Raw genomic sequence first — 25,363 nt, 5'->3', positions numbered from 1 at the left:
AAGCACATTAGGCCATAACTCGTGGAGCCACAGCCATTTTACATTTATACTCTAATGTCCTTCAAGATAACCTTCTCTGACACACCCTTGTCTTTATATCCCAAATTTGAAATCACATGCCTAACTTTGACTATTAGCCTGCCATTACAGTTTTCGGACGATCTAGTGTAAGATATATAGAAGAACTGAAGAAGGAGGCACATCTGTTAGTTTTGAACGAACAGGAACATGGGTAAATACCAAATTAAATTAGCTCTAGACCATTACTATAGGGTACATTAATTAGGATAAGTAAAAAAAACCTATTTATTATAAATAATTGCATAAAAATATGATCACAATTACAGTTATAATTGTATTGCGGTGACTCAAAATACTTTAATCCATAATATTAATGTTGTATAACACTATTTTTTTAAAATCATGTGTACATGCAACATATTTTACCCGTGTTAAAAAAAAAAAACTATAAGCTCAAACATAGAAATAATAAAGGTCACAAATCATTATAAACTTAATTATAAGTTAGAATGTATTCAAATAAGTTAGAAGTTCTTTCAAATGATTCATTGATTAAATTTTGAAGAGGGAAATTTCACACGGATATAGGTGTCACAAATAATTGGAGAATATAGTCAAAACGACATGACAAGGAAACTTCAATATTGTTTCTAGGCCTAATTATGAGGTTCTTATTATTATCGCGAAACCATGGAATGGAAAGCTCAAAAATCTAAGATAACATTGGCTTTTTACTTAGCATCACCTAAACATTACTATTATTTGTTAATTTTGCTTAATTCAATGGCCGACCACTTATCTTGGTGGTTGATGCCACATAAATGTTGGTGCAGAGAGAGAGAGAGAGAGAGAATGGGAGCATGAAATCTGAATTGGGGGGTCCTATAGACATTTTCTTTAGGAACCTTGGACCACACATTTCGCTCTATAAGAAGCCCTTTGGAGCCCCATTTGTATCATTGCTTCAAGGGTTTCAAGTTTCAACACACACACTGTCTCTGTACACTACAAAGTGTAAGTTGTTAACAAAGAAAGGAAGGAGCATAGACTCAAAGATGAGCAAAGATTCCATGAGAGGTTCAAAGAAGAAACTTTTATGCAGAAGGCTTGGAGGGTACCTCAAAGAGCAAAAAGGAAGACTATACATAATCAGAAGATGTGTAGTCATGCTTCTCTGTTGGCATGACTAGAATCATTCTCAACAACAAGCATTGTTTAACGTTCTTCTTTGCGGCTCATCATATCGTGGATCAGCACACTCTAGAGTCCTCAAAGCCATAGCCAAGGATCAAAGTTCAAGCACGCAGAAAAAAGGATAAATGTTTTGTTAGCTCTTTATTATTATTATTCACTAGGTAAATAGCAGAGCAAGTAACGTTAGAGACAATTTTCCTTCATATCATGCCTAAAAAATGTATGTTCTCTACGTGCAAAAAGCTAATTGGTGAAAGTATTGAATCAAAATTTTCAGTTTCTATTCTGCACTTGGTATAGATCGATTTGTTTCTTTTGATTCTGAATCAAGCTAGAACTGATCTTTAATTAGTTTGAAAAAATTAATTCTAATTGGCATATTTTGTTTATTTTGTATGATTTGGTACGCTACAAAAACCATTGAGAATAAGCTAATGACAATAAGGTGTTTCTACAGTTTTTAGTAAGTTTCAAGGTTTTCATCTTGTAGTGATTAAAAAAAGAACACTAAATAATTGAAGGTTTTCTCGATTAGATGGAGGAGAATGTTGCCTTTAAAGGTCAAGGTAAAAAGTTAAAAATGAAAAGCGAGGATGCATAAGACCTATATTTATATACCTACAAAAGAAGGACACAAATGGGTGCTTATAAGCTCATGAGTGTGTTGTGTCTTTTACGTAGGCTCTATTTGTTGAGGTCTTGTCAACTCAAAGTTACATTATATTGCATTGTGAAGAAGAGTTTGTGCATCACATGTGGGTGCGCCCGATGATATGACCCTTATTTCCATTTTTCTCATGGTTGCTTTAGGCATGATTTGTTTTTTTTTACCGTTTTATCCACTTCTTGATTTGTCTCCTCTGAGTCACTATTTCATAAGACTTTCTCATTGCATTTTTTTTTTCTTTCAAATTCCTTCTGAATAGTTTTGTTTCGGTAGGTTCTTCTAATGGTATGTTTGGACTGACGGTTAGGTGAATCAAGCAAATTCGATTTTAAAAATACGGTGTCTTTGAAATTACTTATAGATGCTTCAAAAAATTCATGTATTCTATATGATTTTGTTGAATTCATCGCGATTTTGGTAATATTCAAACACACACTAGATGTTGTTACTGTAAGTGTTTGAACACGACCAAACAGTAAACAAAATGTACATTCTATGCGTAACAATACTAACTTCTGCATTAACATGGCAAAAAAGATGCTATTCCAGACACACTAACTGTTATTTCCACACTTTTTACCAGTGCAAATTTTGTCTTCCTTACCGCTGCATCATTTACTTGTAGGCTCTATTGTTAATCTCTTTTGGATCCCTTGACAACAATAATTGAGACAATTGTGAGAACTTAAGAAATGTATAGTATGAATTATTCCTAAGGACCAGCTGCTATATATGTGTGTGTGAAAATTTAGAAAAAGAAACGGATATGAACTAAGCTCTAATATTAATATTCCTATTTGACACTATTCAAACATAGAGAACGTTTGTGTCTGTGGCATGAGAAAAAAAAAATAGTCGTTAACTACGTAGTTCAAACTTTGGGAGCCTAAGCAATCAATTTATCAAAGTATTACTGTGTTATGGTGTGTTTAAAGGGTTATGTTACTCGCCTATATATACACACAGATGATCCATTATTGCTGTTTTTACTTTCATTTATAGTGATGGGTTTGTATAAGATCTATCATATTTTTCTACTCCCATTAGAATTAGAAAAGAAGACCACCTACTCACAAGAATAGGTGGCAAAACTAGGTATCCATCCCAATACAGGTCCCGAGTTATAATGAGCTGGACCAAAAAGTCTATATTTAATTTAGGCTTAAAAAATTGAAGTCCAAGATTTCTGCAAAATTTTTAATATATTTTTTGTGCTCACAAAATTAAAATGTGTCATTTCTTGACTTATATGTGAGTTCTGAATATTTACATTAGTTATGATATAAATGTGATGTTTTTTATATCAATTATATTTACATCAATATATATATAATCGATATAAAATGTGATATTTTTTACATCAATTATACATTTAACTAATGTAAAAAACAATGCACGTAATTTCATATATATGCTTGATAGATATTGAGCTGAACTCGCAGTTTAGTGGCAGCGTTTTTCCTTCGTCTTTTTTTCCATTAATTGGCTTTCCCTGAGACCAATTTTGCTTCGGTAGGAGTTCTTGACTACAGATACAAAATATTCTTTTTTTATATAATAAAATAATTATTAATATGATATATTATTTATTGATATAAATTTTTAATGCCTATATTAATAGATTTAGTTTTATTAAAAATAATTATACTATCGAGAGTTGTAGTATCAATTTTTTTAATATATATTAAAAATATCTTTCACCCTCAAAATTCTTGTTGAATGTGCAAAACATGGAATCAGTGAGCTCCTAGGTCGATATTGTATTCTTTCTTTATGCCACTTTGAAAACTTTCCATTTAACTAATTAAGCTAGCTCGATTATATAAGAAATTTAAAACTTCTTTTTCTATTCTTTTAGACTCATAGCGAATAAACTATATGAAGTGACTGATTCATAGAATTTCTACGTAGTATACTATAGACTTCCATCGAATGTTTGGATCTAATGGAGTATTTACCAACATGGTTAGCTCTTCAGATTTCAGACATTTTATATATTTGCTGTTAGTGGCCGAAAGGGTAATGACAGAATATCTTCAGCATTTGAGGTTCATTCTTTTTGTGCACCGTTGTGCGGACTTGGTGTCTCTTTTCTGAATAGATGTTTCTGTATGAATATACTTGTTCTCTAAGTCTAGTCAGATTATGTATATATGTTGCATGTCCATCAATTCCTGTCCAAATAAAATAAATAAATGCAACATATGCAATGTGACTTTTTTGGTTATGAATTGTATAGTTGAAAAATAATCATATTTTTTAAATCTGTGATTTAAGATTTTGATTATGAAATTTATATATATCAAAAATATTTATCGTAAAAAATCAATTTTTAAATGAATTTTCATAACCTGAGAAATTAATGTATAGTGTAAGTGGTATTAAGTTGAGAGAACTAAAGATCATTAGTTCTCCAATAAAAATTAATTATCAACAATATTAATGAATATACTTTTTACCATTGTCACAATAAAAAAATAGAAAAAATAAATTTAACGTGAGAGTTTTTTTTATCATCGTGTCTTTTTTTTATACATTAGATAGTTAGAGCTTAATAATGTTAATGTGTATTTGAGAATTATTTTTTTATCCGAATGTGTATTTGAAAATAGATCATTTTACGAAAATAACTATTTTTTTATTTTTAAAATATTTATAAAATGGTTACCCGAAAAACTTTATGTTTGAGGTCACGTAAATGTGAATATAAATGTTGTTAGCATCAAGTAATATTTTTCCCAACCACAACAACATTATTGGTATAAAAAAAAAATAATTTTTGGCAACAACAATGAACGTTATTGGCATTCATTAGTACTTTTTCTAGCAAAAACAAATAGGTCGACAAAGAAAAATACTTTTTTCAGTGGCAACAACAACATTGCCATAGAAAAGCAACTTTTTGTAGCAACAATGAACATTATTAGCATTAAATAGTATTTTTTACAGCCATAATAAACATTATTGTTGATAATAAACATTATTGTTAATGAGGTACTTTCTGCTATATAATAGAAAAACACTTTTTGTAGCACAAATTTTGTCATGATATAAGTATATTTTTTCCCTATAAAATTGACCTTGTTAACAAAAGAAAACCTTATTCTAATGACAATCAAATGTCACTGTGAAATATCTATCTTTACTAATAATTTAATTGTCAATATATATATAATTCATAAAAGATATTTACATATACTTTTAACGTATTTCTATTTTGTTTATAAAAAATAATTTTAAGATCACTTTTAAAAAAATAATAATAATTTTACTTCATTTTTAAAAATAATTAATTCATAATCAATAAATCAAAAATTAATTATTGTAAACAATTTAAAACAAATACGTATCCTTATTAATCATTTTGATATTGTGATAATTTTGGCTTGTCTTTTCACAAGCACTCCAATCTTGTCTATAGTCTCCGGCTCTATGCCAAAATAAACGATGATATATAAATATTTATGTTTTTAAATACCTAACAAACACATATCTTGTTTTATGTCAAATCATATTATTTATATTAGAATTGCAGGAATGGAAAAACCGCATACATCAATACGTAAAAAATGCTCTCTTTCTCAGTAGATGTTTATGAGCAAATTGAGTGTTGATGAATAATTTTCTATAATAAAAAAAACTCCCGTTCTTCCAACTTCTTTTTTATCAGCATTCTTCCAACTTTATTAAGCATGTAATGCGACAAGACTCTAGAGGGGGAGCAAAGAATTCATATAGATATAGCATCAAAGTTCAAACACAATTCTCTTGCAGTCATCCTCTTATAAATAGATTAATTATTTTTCTAAAATTCCTATATGCATTAAATATATATATATATTATTTGAATTGGTCAATCATTTAAAAGATTTCCTAAATGAATTATGTTATTCAAATTCTTAAATATTTTTTCTTAAATTATTAAAATTTTTAATTAATTTAAAAATAATTTTAAAAAATAATTGACGGAATTACATATATTTTATTAGTTATAACTAAAAAGTAGAGTTTGCATGCATCTAATTTATTCTTTGAAATAAACAACTCGTGTACTCTCCCTTTCCCAAAAGGACCATTACACACCTAACACTGCATACACTTTCTTTCCAAAAAAAATTCAATACACCTAATACTATACTGACATTTATTGAATTTGTTGTTAAAATATCGGTGTAAGACAGTGTGTAGTATCAGAGATGGTCAGATTTCAAACAGTATTAAATTTCTCTCACTCTTTGCTTTATTTTATATACTCTTTGAAGAAAAAATATTTTTTAAAAAAATAATTACTAGTATATGTACATCTACAATTTAATAAATTATATATTTTTAATTATAATTAATTATTCATATTAAAAATAAAAATTAAAATTAAAAATACTATATCTGTAAAAGAGAAAGAAAAATCTTGAACTGATTTAGGGCGCAATGAACAGAGGGACCTCATGATTCAGTTAACTGGTGGCAAAAAGTTTCATTGGTCAAAGTGACAGCTTTATGATGCACACATGCACCCCAAATCCACATGCTTACTCACCCCAATTTTTTTTTTCTCTTGTATCTTTTCATCTCTTCTTATATATGTAGATTAACCAAAGTATCCATCAATAATTTTCCTTCTAATTTATCACGCACTGGGCAGACTCAGTTATATATGCTGTTATGGTTTGATGGTATTTAAAGATCTTCTAATTATTATGATTTTTGTCTTACTTTTGGTCACTAGCCAAACAATGTCTTAATTAACTAATTAATCTATATTATAATATTATTGTTAGATTTCATCTTAAAATCAATTGACATTAAGTGAAGTTATCCAACAGATATATAAGCTGCACTCCAAGGGTTGAGGCAGCCTATGTGAGACTTAGATATTTCTCAATACACCTCTTTCACGCCCAACACTTATTGGGCTTGATACCATCTTAGAAGGTGAGTTTAAGTCTAACTCAACTTCAAAAACTAGTTCAAGGGGTGAGAGTTATCTCTCACTTATAAGGTTATATTGTTAGCCGATGTGGAACTTGAATTATTTCCAACACACCCCCTCACGCCAAGCACTTCTTGGACTTGATGCTTGAACAACAAATGGTGGGTGCTTGTCATCACAAGCGAGGGCTAGCGAAAGCGTGATCAGAACTTGTTCTGATACCATCTTAGAATGGATAATGTGAGAGCCCTAACGCCTTCCTTTGACTTTTGCACACAGGCCCTAGCACCTTCAGCCCCTTTCTTTTTCTTCTCCATCACCATGTCTCACTCAAACTCTATCTTTCACACTGTTCTTGATGTCTCCAACATCAAGAATCATGTCTCAATCATTCTTGAGATGGAAAATGTTCAATACGTGACATGGGCTGAACTTTTCAAACCCCTGTGAGCCTTTTAGCTCGCTGTCTCTCTCAAATATATTCTCTTACTTTATCTCTCTCAAATCACTTCCCTTACCTTACCTTCCCTCCATCTCTTATTTCTTCTTCTTCTCACCGTCATGACAGACAATAAGAGTTCTTTACATTCGTCTCTTGCGGTTTCCAATATAAGGAACCATATCTCCATCACTCTTGAAATAGAAAATGTCTGTCGAAGAGCTGTCTCGTCGTTCAACTTGTTTTGGGTCTCACAAGTGCATATCAAGGTGTAGGGACGTTAATTTAGTAGATTGATCATCAACCTCCGTTTTATTAAGCTCAGTCGATGCTCACACTTGAGGAAGCCGGATCCCAATACTCCCCCTTCACACCTAGCACTTGTTGGGGAAGCAAAGACGAGGTCTCCGATCAGAGCCTGCTCTGATATCATGTTAGATTTCATCTTAAAATCAATTGACATTAAGAGAAGTTGCCTAACAGATATATAAGCTGCACTCCAAAGATTGAAATAGTCGATCCAAGACTTTGGTATTTCCCAATAATTATAATATAATTAAAAATCGAAAATACAATTTGATCACACTGATTTTAACTTATGTAACATTTTATTAAGCAGAAACCGAATACAGCGACAGTTAATCACTAGTAAACTATCAAATTATCATATAGCTTAACTTTTCTTGTATGTGTGCCGTTTTTAAATTAAACCGTATTAATTGTTTCAAAGAGAAATATTAGCTCGTCCAAGTGTTTAAAATAATTTTATATTTCTTATTTAATACATGTATCATCCTTTTTTTTAAAATGAATTCTTATTCATATAAGGGTTTACTTATACTTTTAATAAAAATTGAACTAAAAATGAGTATGGAATAAAGTATTTTTAGTTAAGTAAAAAAGAAGAAGAAGAAAGATAATCATCATCATTGCTTACCAGATGGCAGTGACCTTTATACATGGTTCGCTTCCATGTTGTCTCTCATCGTTCCATCATCAAAAGTCAATATCTTCACCTCAAAAGTTGTATGAAAGAGATTTGCAGTTTGGCTAGTGACGAAAAGTAAGACAAAATCATAATAATTAGAAGATCTTTAAATACCATCAAACCATAACAGCATATATAACAGAGTCTGGGCAGTGCGTGATAAATGTTACTACAAATGTGTTGTTAGTATCAAGCAATATTTTTTTCCAACGACAACAACATTATTGGTGTAAAAAGATAATTTTTCATGGCAACAATGAACTTATTGGCATTCATTAGTACCTTTTCTAGCAATAGCAAATACGTCGACATAGAAAAATACTTTTTTTCAGTAGCAATAATAATATTGACATAGAAGAGCAACTTTTTGCAGCAATAATGAGCATTATTAACATTAAATAGTACTTTTCACAGCACTAATAAACATTATTTTTAATAAGTGGTACTTTCCCCATGAAGATGAACATCACTAGAATAGAAAAACACATTTTTAAGCACAAATTTTGTCATGATATAAGTAATATAAAAAATAATTTTAAGATCACTTTTTTTTTGAAAAAATAATTTTACTTTATTTTAAAAATAATTAGTTCATATTCAATAAATCAACAATTAATAATTGTAAACAATTTAAAGCAAATACATATCCTTATTAATCATTTTGATATTGTGATAATTTTGGCTTGTCTTTTCACAAGCACTACTGCAATATTGTCTATATTAAATACCTAACAAACACACATCTTGCTTTATGTCAAATCATATTATTTATAGTAGAATTGCAGGAATGGAAAAACCGTATACATCAATACGAAAAAAATGCTCTTTCTCAGTGGATGTTTATGAGCATATTGAGTGTTGATGAATAATTTTCTATAATAAAAAAAAACTCCCGTTCTTCCAACTTCTTTTTTATCAGCATTCTTCCAACTTTATTAAACACGTAATGCGACAAGGCTCCAGAGGGAAAGCAAAGAATTCATATAAATACAACATCAAAGTTCAAACACAACTCTCTTGCACTCGTGCAGTCTAGTGCAGTGTGTGTAGTATCAGAGATGGGTCAGATTTCAAACAGTATTATATTTCTCTCACTCTTTACTTTATTTTATATACTCTTTGAAGAAAAAATAATTTTAAAAATATTATTACTAGCATATTTACATCTACAATTTAATAAATTATATATTTTTAATTATATTTATTTTTTTATATTAAAAATAAACTTAATTTTTTTTAAAAAAATACTATATCTGTAAAAAAAGAGAGAAAAATCTGGATCTGATTTAGGGCCCAGTGTGAACAGAGGGGACCTCATGATTCAGTTAACTGGTGGAAAAAAGTTTGATTGGTCAAAGTGGTAGCTTTATGATGCACACATACACCCCAAATCCACATGCTTACTCACATCTCCACATTGACCCTGTGGTCCCTTTCATCATACCACACCCATTACTCTCTGTTTTGATTCTTTCACAATACAAAAAGGATGCGCCCACTACTTAAAGATGTAGGCCCCATCTCCAACCCATTTCATTTCTCTAAAATAAAATCATGGACTCATGAATGCCTTATCAAAATAACTTTTTGTGCATAGGATAAAACAGGGAGAGTAAAAAAATCATCAAGACATAGTAACTACCAGCATGTAACATAAAATGATAGAACACAATCATCTTGTCGTACAAGATTAGCTGCACCTAATATAATTGAAATGGTTTTAATTAAGGATGTTGGTTAACAAACGACTCAAAGTATATTGAATTGGCTTTTCATTGCTAATTACTATACTCTCTTCCTCTCACACGTTTAGGTATTAACCATTAACAGAGTTTAATGAAAAAAAATGAGAAATTGATGATAAGAGAAGATCGAGTAGAAGAAAAATGAAGTAGAAACACAATACCTAAAACATGAGAACAATATTGTTTCCATTCACATGTGCATCCACATTGTGACATAATTTTGTTACTATTAATTGATGTTATGGGACAAAATTATCAGTGGATTGATATTTCAAGGAATCTCAAGAACAACTGTAGCCTCTCAACCACTGAAATAATCAATACTCGATGGTTATATTTTTTATTAATTTTATGTTAAACTTTAAAAGTCTATCTAAATCTAGAAGTATATTTTCAATGTACAAAAAAACTTGTCCGTACTTATAGAAAGTACGCATTAAATATTGTTTATGTCTTTATATAATAAAATCATATCAAGAAGTTTCTATTATTTTCTTTGCCAATGTTTAAAAAATACTTGTTAACATTCTTGTAATTTTAAATCCTACCATCCTTTTTTGTAATTCTCTCAATTATTAACTAAAAACATATTGAATGTTTTTAATATTTTAAAATATGAAATATATTTATCTTTTATTTAATATTTTATTCATAGAATATTAAGTGAAATATTTAGGTGATATTATAAAATATAAGACTCCTTATACTTGCATGAAAACTAATTGTAAACGATTAATTGTACCCAAAATGATAGCTATTCTTTTACATTTGTATTTGGGTAAATAACTTAACTAAATACTTATTCATTAAATTTTAATTACATGAGAGCTTAATAAAGAGGGAAAAAATGAACCAAAGGAACAAAGGCAATGAAAAAAAAAAAAAGAGAGCCTAATAGTTGTCGTTATTCATCGGTTAAAATAGGGTCTTAAAAGACAAATAAATGGTCAACATCAATGGAGGTTAGTTGTCAAGAGATAGCTCCCTCTTGAAAGAAAAATGGAACTCAAGTGAAGGCCCAATAACCCTTTGCCTACCAACCTCCGCATGTCTCTTCTATGCGTGCAAGTTCACTGATTTGTATAAACAAGTACAATCTATGATATAATTATTTAGTATTTTATATATATATATATATATATATATATATATATATTAAAATTGACCATTTTTATATAAAAATGAGCACTCTTTAATCACATATTTATAGTTGTTCAATTTTGACAAAATAAACAATCAAAAAACAATATCATTCATAGTTAATGTAACTCATAGCAAAGTAATTTGATCTCCCTTACGCACACAAATGAAATTACTAAACTGAGATCACTTGGTTATTAAAAAATCCAAGAGTTGTGGACAATATTTGGTTATGAAATTACATACACACGCATACTTGTTCTAATTGGTACACTTCTACTCCCAAATGGGAGAATTCAATTAATGCAGAACATTTACACGTCCTACAGCTGGAGTTCCAAAGTATTCTTTTATTAGTATGCATTGCATTCCACAATATTGCCTAGAGGAACCTACCTAACTACTATATATTGTTGTGACTCACTCATAGCCAAGTACTACGAATAAGCCAGTACGTAACTATTCTAAACACAGCTACTCTATTGGGTCTAATACGAACTTGAGTATGTATATCAAAATATTTTGTAAGTATTTCCTATCATTTTTTCGAATGGAATCTTATCACCATCCAAGTTAAGACACAACATTACTTTGATTTTTCTTAAATACTTATATTATTATTCAGTGAACACGTAGTTATTATCCAAAATATACAACTAGCTGCTCATTTTAGTACATGCCATATATGAAATCAACAACTATTTCGACTTCGCCGTTTCAAACTGCTCCACTTTTGTTGGTACATTGGGCCAAGGCCACTATTAGTTTTTACTATTTACATACCCCCTAGCCTCTCACCTTGGGCCTATGGCTATGCTGGGACATACTTTGTCTTTTTGGTCAAGAGGCTTGGCACTTGAGTCATTTACTCATGATAATCCACGGAACTTTCAGATGATAGATTGATAGCATGGTAATGCTATTAGCCCTCCCATTTCCTCTTTCTAACCCCATTTTTTTCTGCGCTTTTGAGAAATTTATATTCTATCCCTCCCCATCCCCTCTTTCTATTCTACCCCTCTTTTTAACAAGCCCAATTTCTGGACCCTTTCCCATAACGCGATATATTCACATTCACAAACTCTAAAATAATGGGTATATATGTACCAGGACACCCCACCCCACAAAGCGGCCCAAATAATAAGTATGTACCTTGATTTAATACATATATACATAAATCCCTTTTAATTTAAGCCTAGTTAATAAAAAGAAATAGTGTAGGAACCAAATAAAAATTGAATGATTAAATTACACTTGGATAAAAAATTTATAAATGATGGTGGTGTTTAAGTGTTCAAAAGCAGACGGAGCTTTTATTAAGCTTCAGTATCGAAAATTAAGGACCTTACCGCGCGTGCACGGGCACACCATCGGTGGAGGCGTGGGGCTTCTAAAGTAATTGTGTCTCCAATCTGCATGCATTAGGCATATTTTAGCTATTACTTCTATAGAGTTTCTATTTCTACGGTGTTTAGGGTAATTTCAAAGATTTTGATACGTTTAGTTTTTTAATCAATCAAATTATATGGTATTTTTTATTAGTAATCTTCTTTTGTTTTTCAAACTATTACTTAATTATTATTTTTAAAATTGAAACTTTTTTAAATTGGAAAATATGTTTAAAGATAATTTTAGAAATCTGAACCCTAAAATCTTTTTAATTACTTTCAACACTTTTATAAAAAATATTTTGGGATTTATGATTTAAAAATTTCTTATTATTGTTTCTTGAACATATGTTTTATAAAAAAATGTTGAAAATAATTAAAATATTTTTTGATTCAGACTTCTAAAGTTATTTTTAATCATATTTTTCTAATTTAAAAAATTTATAATTTTAAAATTTTAAAAATAATAATCAAGAACTAATTTGAGAAAAAAATAATTAACAAGATCACATATAATTTAATTAGATAAAAAATTAACAATATCCAAACTCCAAATTGTTGGGGGCTATAGAAACTCTTATTACTACTATCATGACTGAGAATGTTTCTTTGTGGACAATATTTAAGAGCACACCATTCTTAAAATAATGAATTCAAGAGGAAATTATACCGATTTATTTTGGTGTTAGTGTTAACTACTTTATATCTTTCTCATTTTAAAAAATATTTTTTCTCTGTTTTTTAGTATTTTCTAGGAGACTTTATGTATAGTGTAAATAAAAAAAATAAAAGAAATAGTATTAACTAAATAAAATAGTATAATTATTCTTAAATTTAATTTTGTTCTACGCTTTTTATTTGAAATTAAGAAATTGTGAACTATTTTGTTTTTTCATCGTTATTATCACTATTAAGTCATAGTCATTGTTATTGATATTGTGAAGGGTACATTATGTTTACATTTTCTAAAGTTTAGTAAAATTATACTTTTAATATCTGTTTTTCTTATCCTATATAGATTTCCTCTCAATTTGCATTGTAAATAACAACGTATATCCTTTGTTAATGTAAAACTCCCCTTCATTTTTTTATGTCTTTACATGTGTTGAAAGAGGTTGTTTTAGTGTTGAAAAGGAGTAAAATATCAAGTAGTCTCTCCAGACTTCAATATAAACAAAATTATTTTTTGCTCTACTTAAAAAGTTAGTTAGCATTTTCTAGTTTTATATTAATCACATTAAATCTTTTTACTAAAGTTATTAGAAATAAAATCTCAATTAAAAGATACTTTTGGAATTATATTATTAAATAAAGTGAAAATAATTAAATTTTATTTATATTTAAATCTGTAAAACTTTTTTTTGTTTCTTATAATTAAGTAGTAAGAAATATAATTTATTAAATTTAAATAGATTGGATATTATTTATTAAATGGTTAACTATTAACTATTATTTGTTATTGCATCATTTAATTATCATAATCAACTTTAAAAGAACTAATAACGGTTTTCTTAGGAGGTGATTTGATTAACGAGAGAAAATTACAGCATAATTTTTTTAAAAAATAACATAAATTTCAATTTTTTTTTTCTTTATACTTTAATTTAAATATATTTTTAATTTTTTTTTTCACAATCAAACACACTTAGTGAAAGATGCTATATTTTAGCCACCACCAGGTAATGTTTCTGTTAGTCCCTTTTCATCTGACTATCTGCAGGGAGTAACGCAATGTCATGATCATGACCGCCACTGTAACTTGGAGTTGAAGGCCATTGATCTGCTGTCATCTGATAATCATTGCTCTTTACATGGAAGAAATTATGTGGTTGATCAATTTTAGATCACTCATTTTTTTTATAATTAATTAACATATTCTGTGTTGGTGGGCCTTCAATGCTCTGATAATTTTTGTCCCAGAGATATCATTAAATGCTTTTCGGAACAGTTCTATTTTTTATTGTAATGATTTTTATATTTATCTTAATTATAATTCTTTTCATCATCCCATTTATTATATTGTAATGCTTTGATCTCTTACAAGGTGTTTATACATGTTATGGACTCTTTAGATCTTATCAAGTGATCTACGGCCCACAATAATAATACAACGCACTGTATCATCAGTTGACTAATACTATACAGTAATAATATACAAATTATTCTTTGTTTTAAATATTTCATTAATATCTTTTCTTAATTTTTTTAATTATATCAAATTTTTTAATCTCTTTTTTTCTCCTAATGTTAGATAGCACATATTAATTAGTGTCATCCATCAAACATTTTCCACTACTAGATAAGAGATTTTATACTTACAAATATGAAGCTAAACTCATTGTACATATTTTTTATACTCTTTTAACTTTGACATCGAAATTGATGTGCAAGTGTTTACCATTCCCTCCGCATCTACCATGTTCAAAAATAAAACTGAAGAATATATATATATAGAATGTAATGATAAGACCCCATTAAATGAAAATTTGATGCGAGTCTATAACCTGGTAATTAATTATGCAGGTAAGGCAAGCCAGCTAGCATGAATGCGATGAAACAACTACCTGACACTAGCCAAAAGTTCCAACGTACCAAACTGTCTCCAGATAATGAGAAATGCTTTTTCACTGCACATGAATACTTGTCTGGTGGGGGCATGCATGGCAGTGGCAACAACAAAGAGATCGATTAGCAGAAGTTTGGGTTATGGGACCGCTCATAGAACCAAATTAATAATCTTAGCCATAGCCACATGACATGAAACGCACATAAAACCGTGCTTCTTTGGCTTCTGCTCTGCATATTCTAAGCTAGAAATCAAGAACTTCTTTCTTTCCCGTTAACACTGTCTACCACTTGTTCTCTTCGTTGCACTCCCAAGGACCAAAAGGTACCAGTCGCTTTCAACCAATGTCTCCATAGATCAGTCATGAATGACTTGTGGGACAACTTTCATTTGGCTTGGTTAGGATTATAATTAAAACACATACTTTTCTTACGTCTATAATTAAACATGCCTTTAAAATATACTAAGATATTTAAAGTGTGTATATATCAAATGTCAATAATTAATTACTTTGTCAAACTTGATATATACGTTGTAGTATTATATTGTTTATATATAATTTGTAACATTTTGAAAATTATATGAGTATCCTTCAAAAAAAAAAAAATTATGAGTAACTATAGCTAGGGGCGTTATTTCAAAATTTCAATACCAAATTGAATATGTTTCATCATAACAAATACTCACGATCCAAAAGTCCAAATTGTAGTAAGTCTAGTTCTTATCTTTTCCGTATTTGCATATCTTTTAGGAGGCTGTTGGCTTTCCTTGTTAAATTCAAAAGGTAATCAACTTAAAAACAAATATTCTAAAATTTTCCAATCAATAAGCATTCATAATTTTTTTAGTGGGCATTCATGATTTAAGATATATTATTATATTCTTTAATCTTAATGAATTAAGTAATTAAATATTATAAATAAAACAAATAAAATATTTATTATATGTACATAAACCTAAAGTTAATGTATACATATATGTTATATTTAGTAATTTATACTTATACCTCCTGAATTTTTTTTTCTGGTTACATATAATACTCCTCCTTTTATTATTCCTACACAAATTCTTTTAATTTTTTGAAAAATAATACACTAACACTTTTTATATATTACACTAATTAATCCCTTAATTGTTTGAAAATTAAGAATTTCACTGTGTATCCTCATAACAAAGGTTGTTGTAAACATTTTTAAAAAAAAGGAAGATTATGTGAATTCTCATAAAATCTTAAGGAGTGCCAGTATAATTTATTGTACTATATTTTGTCATAGATATAAGATGAGGTTCCCGGGGGATAAGGGAAAGGTGATTACCTCATATCACTAGAAGTGAGAGATCTGGAACCAAACACATACAACTTGGTGAGCTTGCCACATAAACCTAAAACATTTGCCACCAAAGAAATGCAAAAGCCACTAAAGTGTCATCATAGAGATTTTACACTACCATCTCCACGACCTCAAGCAGGACCACCTACAATGAGCATTAAATGATGCCCAATCCAAGTCAACTTTTTTAGGGTGAAAATGAAATCAACTCAATAAGGTTATGTTGAGTTTGAGGATGAGGGAACTGACATAGACAAGGAGGTAGCTCAACACTGAGAGGAAAAGGTACCTTAGCATAAGGAAGAAGTACTTGAGTAAGATGAAAAACTACCCCAGCATGACAATGAAGCACCTTAGCAGGGCAAGGATAAATATAACCTAAACTCACTCAACCTTTTACGGGGCCAAGGGGCCAAAGCCACCTCGACTCGCCTCATTGTCCAACCTAAGGAAAACACAAAATGATCATCTAAATTCCCACACAATACACTTTGCTAACCATAGGTGGGTGAGTTTTGTTAAAGCTTGTGAGTAAAACCATAATTCGAAGAATGCCATCTACCAAATGAAAAGAATGCAATGTGTCTAAGAATGGGGTATAGTGGTCATGTTAACAAACCTCATGAGCGGTATTTTTACTTATCCTTTTATAATTTATTATATATGTACATAGATTCTATTATAATTTGAATCAATGAAGTTTAGTATAATAGAAAAAGTCTTTTACAAAGTGATGGATTATGGTTTGAAATAGAGATATTTCTATTTCTTGTTCAATTGTGTATCCAATAAGATTATATAGAATATACTTGTACAAAAGGACAAAGGTTCAGTTGGAATATAATTATTTTAGAAAATATAAACATTCAATCATGACAAGTTTAATTGTTAAGTAATAAAATGGCAAGTATCATCTCAAAAGCAATTTGACAAGTATTAATACTGATAATTTAAACCATTTGAATTTTGGAATTACCAACAATAATATAATTGCAATTTACACAAATCATGGTTGCCATTATTGCTACAGAAATAACGACTGAAAAAGGGTGGGGTCGTCTTTGGTTTTAAGGTATGCTTATTCAAACTTTCAAATGTTCAAATTATCAAATATGGTTTTAAGGTGCCTTCAGAATCACTGGTTAAATTGTACAAGTTAGTGTCATTCGGTGCACTGAACGGTGGTTACATTTGGTGAAATTGATCTCCACGAGCTTTTGATAGATATGAGCTCTTTAGGTACAGGGAAGGACTCTCATATAGGTTCAAATGGTTTTGCTTTCTCCAATTTAATTTAGTCCCCAAGTGTTTGTTCCTTCTTTGCTTATTAATACATTTTGGGTGTGTCTCTTTTGATTTTAGGAGTTGGAGCGCCAAGATATATAGTTGGGATTCCTTTCCCTAATATCATGCCTTAGCATACTTTTTTGATAAAAAAAAGTTTTTTTTAATAATGAAATTAATAATTTAATCAAATTCTTATTAAATAAATGTTTTAATAATTAAAAAATCCAATGTTGTAGTGAGACATTAGTGATTTAACTGTCAACTTTTTTTTATTAACCGTCAATGTCCTGAAATTGACGTGCAGTTAAATCAAATTCTTAATTTAAAAAAATAGAGAAATTAAATGTTATTTTTTTTTTAAAAAAAAGCGACAAAAGTTTCAAATTGAGTAAAATACATAAAAGAAATTAAATGTTTAGTCTACAGAAATTTAAGTGATCACAAAACATTATATGAAGATTTATAAAGTTTTAGAAATAACGAAAAAAGAGGTTAAGGTCATACTTCATTTGCTTCTCCCGTTATGCAATCAATTTAAATTTATTTTAAGTTCTTTATTTTTATTTAATGGTCCAATATAATTTTCTCTTTTAGTTAAGATATTTTTTTGTAACTGTTTTTTAGTTGAGATCTTATTGTTTAATACTTTTTTTATCAGTTAATGGTTAAGTATATAGTTAATCCACTGTAATTAACAAATTTAAATCACTTATAATGTAACCTAAATTGAAAGAGAAAAATTGAAGCGGGGCCCTTCCCGACGCTACCGACAATGAAATTGAGTATATTTTCAACGTCATTCAGCCCTAGAAAGAGAGAATACTTATTGAGGGTCGCATCTAATTAGGTTCAATGATCCGATTTGTATTACGTCGAGTTGTTATCAGGGACCCAACCAGTTTATGTATTTTTTAAGGAGCAGTGCTTATTCATCCTTTTTATTTCAGTGTAGAAATTTTGAGAAGAATAAATTAAAAATTAGATAACACAAAAAACTTTATTTTTCGTTTTTTTTTTCTCTTTTCTTTTTCTCCCACTTTTTACCATCTGCCTAACGTAATAGTGTCAAAGCTAAAAGCTGAAAAAGGCCTCACTGCTGAGCATTACATATCAGCTAGAGGGCGCGTTTTGGTTTTCTTGGTTAATAAATAGTAGTACCACTCGAATAGAGAGAAATTTGTTTAAGGAACGATTTTGTTTTACCTTTTTTTATGTTGCTTTCTTATTTTACTTTCTATTAGTTAGACATGACAACAATTCAAGATAAATTTAGGGTCAGGTTTTGGAGAAATAAAGATAAAAATTTTATACTTGAAAACAAGTTTACTCAATGCACTAATTTTATGTAACTCAAATAATTTTAAATGATTTAAAATAATTTGATTTAAATTGTTAATACTTTATAAATTTTTAAATCCTTCCATATAGACTGGTGGTTGAAAACTTGGAAGTGGAAGAATATTAAGAAATATTTTAATGGTTGATTATCACAAAGTTATTTTAATAAATTAATAGTGATCATGTATTATATGAGAATGATATTTTTATGTGAAAATAAAAATGATTATTCTTATCTGTTAAATTAAAATGAAAGTTTAAAATTAAAATATACCACCATTGTTACAATCACTACCACCATAATCATGGTCAAGATCATTCTAGCCTCCACCACCAAAAGAAATAAATGCCACTTATAGTTACTATTATGACGTGTAGTCTTAAATTGCAATGTTATTCAGACTATTACAATTCAGAAACAGTTGCATGAAAAAAAAATTTAACTACAATTTCGAGCTTGTAAAAACAAAGAAAGATTTCAAGACGTTTATATAGAAACAAAATATTGTAGTAAAACACTTTTTCAAAATTAGTTATGCTAAATTTCAAATGTGCTATAGAATATATCAATTACTTTTTTCCGGGACATTCCTAACATAAAATAGCTTACATTATTCGTGTCACTTTTCTCTAAAAAAAAATATAATATATTATTCTCTCTATTTTTCTCCATCATAAATATATCAACCATTTTATCTTCTTTTATTTGTTCTACGAAAAATTAATATATACAAATATAATTTTTTTTAATTACATCTTGGAAGTAAACCATGCGATAGCTGCATGCCTTTAACAGTGAAGAGTGAAACACTGAAGTGAATAATGGTGAAAATGCGATTACTAGTTTACTAAAAATGGTAGGGAAAAGAATGAGGTCAAGAGACAGCTTACTTTAATTAGGTAGTTGGGGTTTTAGTGCAATATTGGAATCAAAGCCTTAATTAAACCTTTGCTTTTGTATCCGCTCAAACATATTTATATTAATTTATGCCATTTACTAATGCACAGTGGTGATTTCATGTTGGGATACAAAAGTACCACCATGTGTATTTCCTTTCTCTTTGGTGTTGATGAAGGACAAAATCAAAATAAGTAGCTTAGCAAAGACAAAAAGCCATCATCATTTGATTCATTTCTTATTGTGACTACTATTTCACTAGTAAAAAATATTCGTAATTTGTGTCGAGTGCAGAGAAGGAAGAAGTAACCCCCACCCCGCTGTGCAGCAAAGCAATGTATGCGTGTCAGACATTGAAAGAGCTTTCTAGCTAGATTGAAAATGACAGTAGGTGATACTACGACCCAGTCAAAAGAACACAAATTTTTACAATTAGCGACTTTCTTTCATTAATTAAGAATGATTTTCAACACATTTGACGTTGATTAAGGCAAAATTGTACAAGTACCGATTAAGTACTAGTTGTAGGACTCGTGAAATGCACAGAAATGTAAAGAGTTAATACATGACTATTGTGTTAAGCTATATATTGAATAAAATTTAATTGCAACCTTTTTGAAAACATATTATCTTTTGCAATCTGTGACTCAGCTGTAATGTTTATTTGTATATTTGTAAAAGTATAATATTTTTTTGACATCTATACCTGCATCTCCTCCAAGTAAAAAAATAAATAAATTAAAATAACAAAACTGTTAAAAAAAGATATAATAAAAGTAAAGGAAAAAATAAAATAAAAAACTCTTAGTTTGATAATAATATTTTATATCTATTTTTATTTTATTAAGAAAGAGATAGGAAAAAAAATACTAGTATAACAGAAAAACACAAATAAGTGTTACAAAAAGTGTTATATAATATAGAGTTTAAACTCTATGCATGGTAGTGTCATGACTCATGATTGTTTACGTAAATCTACTTTTAAATTAATTTAGACTATATTTGAATTTTTATTTAAAATGCGGTGTATGAATTCTAAGAAAAATTTAATGATTCGCAAATTTAATTTTACTCAAAGAAGAATCTAGATGTTTTTATAAATATCATTTTACCCCCAAAATTCTATTTATAAAAATAAAACAAATGCATTTAATCTCATTTCTTCTAAAGTCTCTGCAAATCAAGTTTAACCCTAAACCCAACGCATCACACCCATACAATACGTATACACATATATTAACGGGCTCAAAAGCTTAATGATTTGACTCTTGCTTACGTTGCTTTTACATAATGAGGCACACAATCCACCAATTATGTGTCTTATCCTATGTGTTACTGTTACTCATACATACCTATACTCTTTCTCTCTCTCTCCAGTCCCCACCCCTGTGAGCATGGTCCTGCACCGGCACACACACCCTGATAAATAAATATATATAGAGCTGTATTCCCAGTCTAATGGAAACTGTGCAAAGCAAACCAAAGTTCCATCATTGGCCTAAACCCATCATCACTTCCTCAAACCCTTTTCTTTTCCCTCCTCGTATGTGTTCTAGTATATGTTAAATTTAGAAAAATAGTTAATTTCCCTTGCAAAGAAATTTTTTATATATATATATATATATAAAAGTGTATTCCTAGAGCTAAGGAAGCAAACTAGGAAGATAGATAAGATACCCTCTTCCTGCGTTTGGTGTGGTCCTCATTATTCCACAGAACCTGTCTAGGGTTTCTGTCCATTGGAAATTGCAAAATCTGCATATGTAAACATGTTCCCTTCCACTAATTATACCTCCTCAGGCTCTTACCCTCGTTTCCCTTCATCTTCTTCTTCCACTTCACCCTATCCTTCTTTTACTCTCCTTCATCCTGAAAATTCTTCTTCCAGCAACAACACCTTTCTTCATGATCCACTTGCTCTTACCTACATACCCTCTCATTACCATGCTCCAATCCCAGAAACACTAGCCAATTGGGCAGTTGCAGATTGTGCAATACTGAATCAGGATCTAGGTGGTGCCCTTTATGGCATCACCAAGAAACCAATGAAGAAAGCAACTAAGAAAGACAGGCACAGCAAGATTCATACTTCTCAGGGTTTGAGGGACAGAAGGGTTAGGCTTTCCATTGAGATCGCACGCAAGTTCTTTGATCTTCAAGATATGTTAGGGTTTGACAAAGCCAGCAACACCCTTGACTGGCTCTTCACAAAGTCCAAGAAGGCAATTAAGGAGCTTACTCGAAGCAAGCACAGTGTTGAAAGCTTCGAGTTCTCCTCATCTTCCGAGGGTGAAGTAGTTTCTACTATCCAGCAACAAGACCTACAACAACAACATGGGATAAATTTGGAAAATGGGAAGTTGAAAGAACCTGCAGCTTATTGTGTTAAAGCAAAGATGAAGGAATCAAGGGAAAAAGCAAGGGCAAGAGCAAGGGAAAAGACTAGTAGCAAGGTATTGTGCAACACAAGTGGCGAAGGGAAGGTGCAAGAGTTGAAGAAAAAGTGCCCTGCAACTGAAAACCCTCAAATCCTGAACCAGTTAAGGTCAACCCTTCAACCTCCTCATCCTCAAAATGTGGGTGGAGAAGTGCCAAGAGATGATGACTTCAACGTTATTGAGGAATCCATTGTCATCAGAAGAAAGTTGAAACACACTTTGATGTCTTCCAATATTCATCATCAAAACGCTGTGATCCCTAAGGAAGCAAGTGTAAACAACAGTGACTACCACTCCTTCCCCAATTTGTCTCCAAATTGGGAAGCTAATAATGGTGCCAATGGACGCTCCACCTTTTGTGCAATAGCCAGCATGAATCTGTCTACAGGTAAGTGTTTCTTTTTCATGAACAAGTAGCTGAATTTTTTTTTTCTCTTGAAATCGCTTTGTGATATCTTTGTGATACTTACAATCCCATGTATTGATTTTAGGGCTTCAAATTTTTGGAAAATCTTGGGAGGAGTGCACCAATCCTCATCCAAGCTAATATGTTAGCTTTCAGTATTATCCGATGATTGTCTCTAGTGTTTTGCTAAGAAACATCATGGTCATGGAGGCATCTTTCTGTGTTTTTCTACCTGTAACTTTTTCTGTCCTATATTTCCTTTCTACAATGTACTGATTTTTTGTTGTTGCTCTATATCAGCCAAGAAGGGCATGTGACAGTTGGCAAAAAAGGATGCTTCGTGTATAATTTCTGACCAATATTTTAAGTGTGGCTGATATTATAAGGGTCAAATATATTTATCAGGAACCGTCCTTTCTTTTGCTAGCTGATTTCAATTTTTATATAATTAGTTTTTGATCAATATATATTGATTAATAATTGTTGAAAACCTTTAAATTAGCTAGCTATATCCTTTGGTCATTGTAAGAGAAGGATGTGCAGAAGAAAATTCAAGATATTTTAGCTTTGATTGAAGTACAGAACTATACATGTTAGGCATGCATCTGCTAATCATCCTGTAAGAAAGTTTCCGTTTTCAAAATTTTTAGACAATAAATTCATATAAAGCTATTCATAATTTCATATATATAGTATAACACTGAAATATACATGAAACACACATGGAAGAATGTAAATTGTCCACCTTAATTTTTCACAACAGATACAAGAAAAATCGCACTGGAATGTCGTCCAAACCTAGAGTTATTAATTTGTACAATGTAAGCTGCTTTTTTTATATTCCTTTAATTTTGTACAAGATGTTTTTTGCTTAATTCAAACACACTCTTTTGTTCTAACAGGTTCAAGTTAAGAACCTCTGATAATTCTTTTTATTTCCCTATTGTAAATTTATTCATCTTAATCATTGTCAATTTATATAATATCTAAAGGCTAGCTTGGTGGTATAAGATAATTTGCTAAATGCATACACCAGTTAAAGCAATAGAGAAACTTCAACCCTAATATAATTCTTGAGCCTTGCTAACAAGTATCATAAGTATATTTATTAAGAATCCTTTAATACGCTCTATCAAATGTTTTCAATTAAATGATTTTGATATTTTTAACATAATTTAGTTGTTCCTCTAAAAAAAATATAATTTAGTTGTTTTTATTATTATTTTTATTTCCACCGCTGTCTTACATGTGAATCATCTTAAATCCATGCAATTTATAAGTCTTCATTTTATTGGCACACTTTCACTAAAAATTAAGAATATTTGTTTTTTATTAGAATTCTAAGATATCTATTGTGAGAGAAAATCGACAACAATATGTATTTCTTGATGGCCACATTGAGCATGGTAAAGGATGATCTTATAACTATTTATTTAAGTTTGCATTCGTTTTCATCTTTGCAGCTTATGTAAGACTTGGCTGCATCAAGTACATAATTATTGTAACATCTCTTTCTCAGAGTGAACTGAATTTATGAACCACTATGATATATTGTCAGCTACATATTTTGTATTCTAACCAAATAATAATTATATAGGTTAGCACTTCGGAGTCCATGCGCTCAAGACTTAACGATGACTTTGTCAGAACGTTTTTAAACATTATGGATCGATATCCAGCGGTGGACAAAATAAATATCCAATCTGATTAAGTACACTACACCCTTGACTGGCTGTTCACTTATAAGTACAAGAAAAAAATTAAGGAGCTAACTCAAGATGCAAGTATTCAATCTTTATTTTGTTCACTTTCTTATTACAACAGCAGCAATTCTGTTTACTTTCTTTTTCTTATTTAACTTCTCTTCCAATCATTAATAATAGGATGATAACTTCAAGAACTGAAATGTACTTAGATTGCTTTAGCAGATTACTGATGTGGTACTGATTATAGGCATTTGTATTTCATGTAACAAAGACAATTTAATGTCTGACAGGTCAGATACACTACTTTTTATAATGCTGATTTTCTACCTACTGGCAGAAACTGCTTCATGTTTTAATTTTCTTATATAAAGAAATTTTAACCATCCCACTAATTGAATCTGGATCACATTCAAGAACTCTCAATATTGACTTTAACATTTCATTGTTAAGTACTTGGCCTAGCGTAACCAACTAAATTGTGGGGTTGATACAATAAGTTGCATAAATTCTTTGGTCTTTACATAGAAATTTCTAGCCATCTATCTGGTTTTTGTAGATCTAAGTAAAATAATTATATCAGTGGAAGCCTTATCAAGTGGAAGCCTTATCGATAAATTTATCTACACCAATCTCCCCTGCATGGTAGTTGTAGTACTGAGATACCATTTAATGGAAACTGCATAGTTCTAACAAGCAAAACCACTCTCCAATCAAGATCTCCTGTAATTTAATTAGAATAGTTTGCGTTTGATGGACAAATTAGGGCGTCCAATGAGCTCACAGGAAGCGTTCAAAGGGATGCCTATAACTTTTCTAGCCTCATACAAAGGTATTCTTTAAATTATTTATTTATTTACGGCAAAGGTATATTCACAAATAAG

The 25,363-nt window shown here is 30.0% G+C and overlaps 2 protein-coding genes across 2 annotated transcripts; both read left to right on the top strand.

Annotated features, from left to right (window-relative positions):
* Positions 1–898: 898 nt before the first annotated feature.
* On the top strand, positions 899–1,498 carry LOC100804662 (uncharacterized). The gene has a single exon (XM_006602935.4). The coding sequence runs from the start codon at positions 1,077–1,079 to the stop codon at positions 1,209–1,211; it is 135 nt and encodes a 44-aa protein (XP_006602998.3). The 5' UTR covers positions 899–1,076; the 3' UTR covers positions 1,212–1,498.
* A 19,796-nt stretch (positions 1,499–21,294) lies between these two features.
* LOC100786452 (transcription factor CYCLOIDEA) lies at positions 21,295–23,440 on the top strand. Its single transcript, XM_003551750.5, has 2 exons — positions 21,295–22,758; positions 22,862–23,440. The coding sequence occupies exons 1-2, from the start codon at positions 21,702–21,704 to the stop codon at positions 22,915–22,917; spliced, it is 1,113 nt and encodes a 370-aa protein (XP_003551798.1). The 5' UTR covers positions 21,295–21,701; the 3' UTR covers positions 22,918–23,440.
* Positions 23,441–25,363: the final 1,923 nt, after the last annotated feature.

Source organism: Glycine max, chromosome 18 (genome assembly GCF_000004515.6).
Source record: "Glycine max cultivar Williams 82 chromosome 18, Glycine_max_v4.0, whole genome shotgun sequence".
NCBI classification, from domain to species: domain Eukaryota; kingdom Viridiplantae; phylum Streptophyta; class Magnoliopsida; order Fabales; family Fabaceae; genus Glycine; species Glycine max.
This window is presented reverse-complemented; position numbering and strand designations above follow the sequence as displayed.

Coding starts and splice junctions, on each gene's coding strand:
- LOC100804662 (XM_006602935.4), top strand. CDS start 1,077: ATGAGCAAAGATTCCATGAGAGGTTCAAAGAAGAAACTTTTATGCAGA.
- LOC100786452 (XM_003551750.5), top strand. CDS start 21,702: ATGTTCCCTTCCACTAATTATACCTCCTCAGGCTCTTACCCTCGTTTC. Junction 22,759..22,861: donor CAGCATGAATCTGTCTACAG/GTAAGTGTTTCT, acceptor TATTGATTTTAG/GGCTTCAAATTTTTGGAAAA.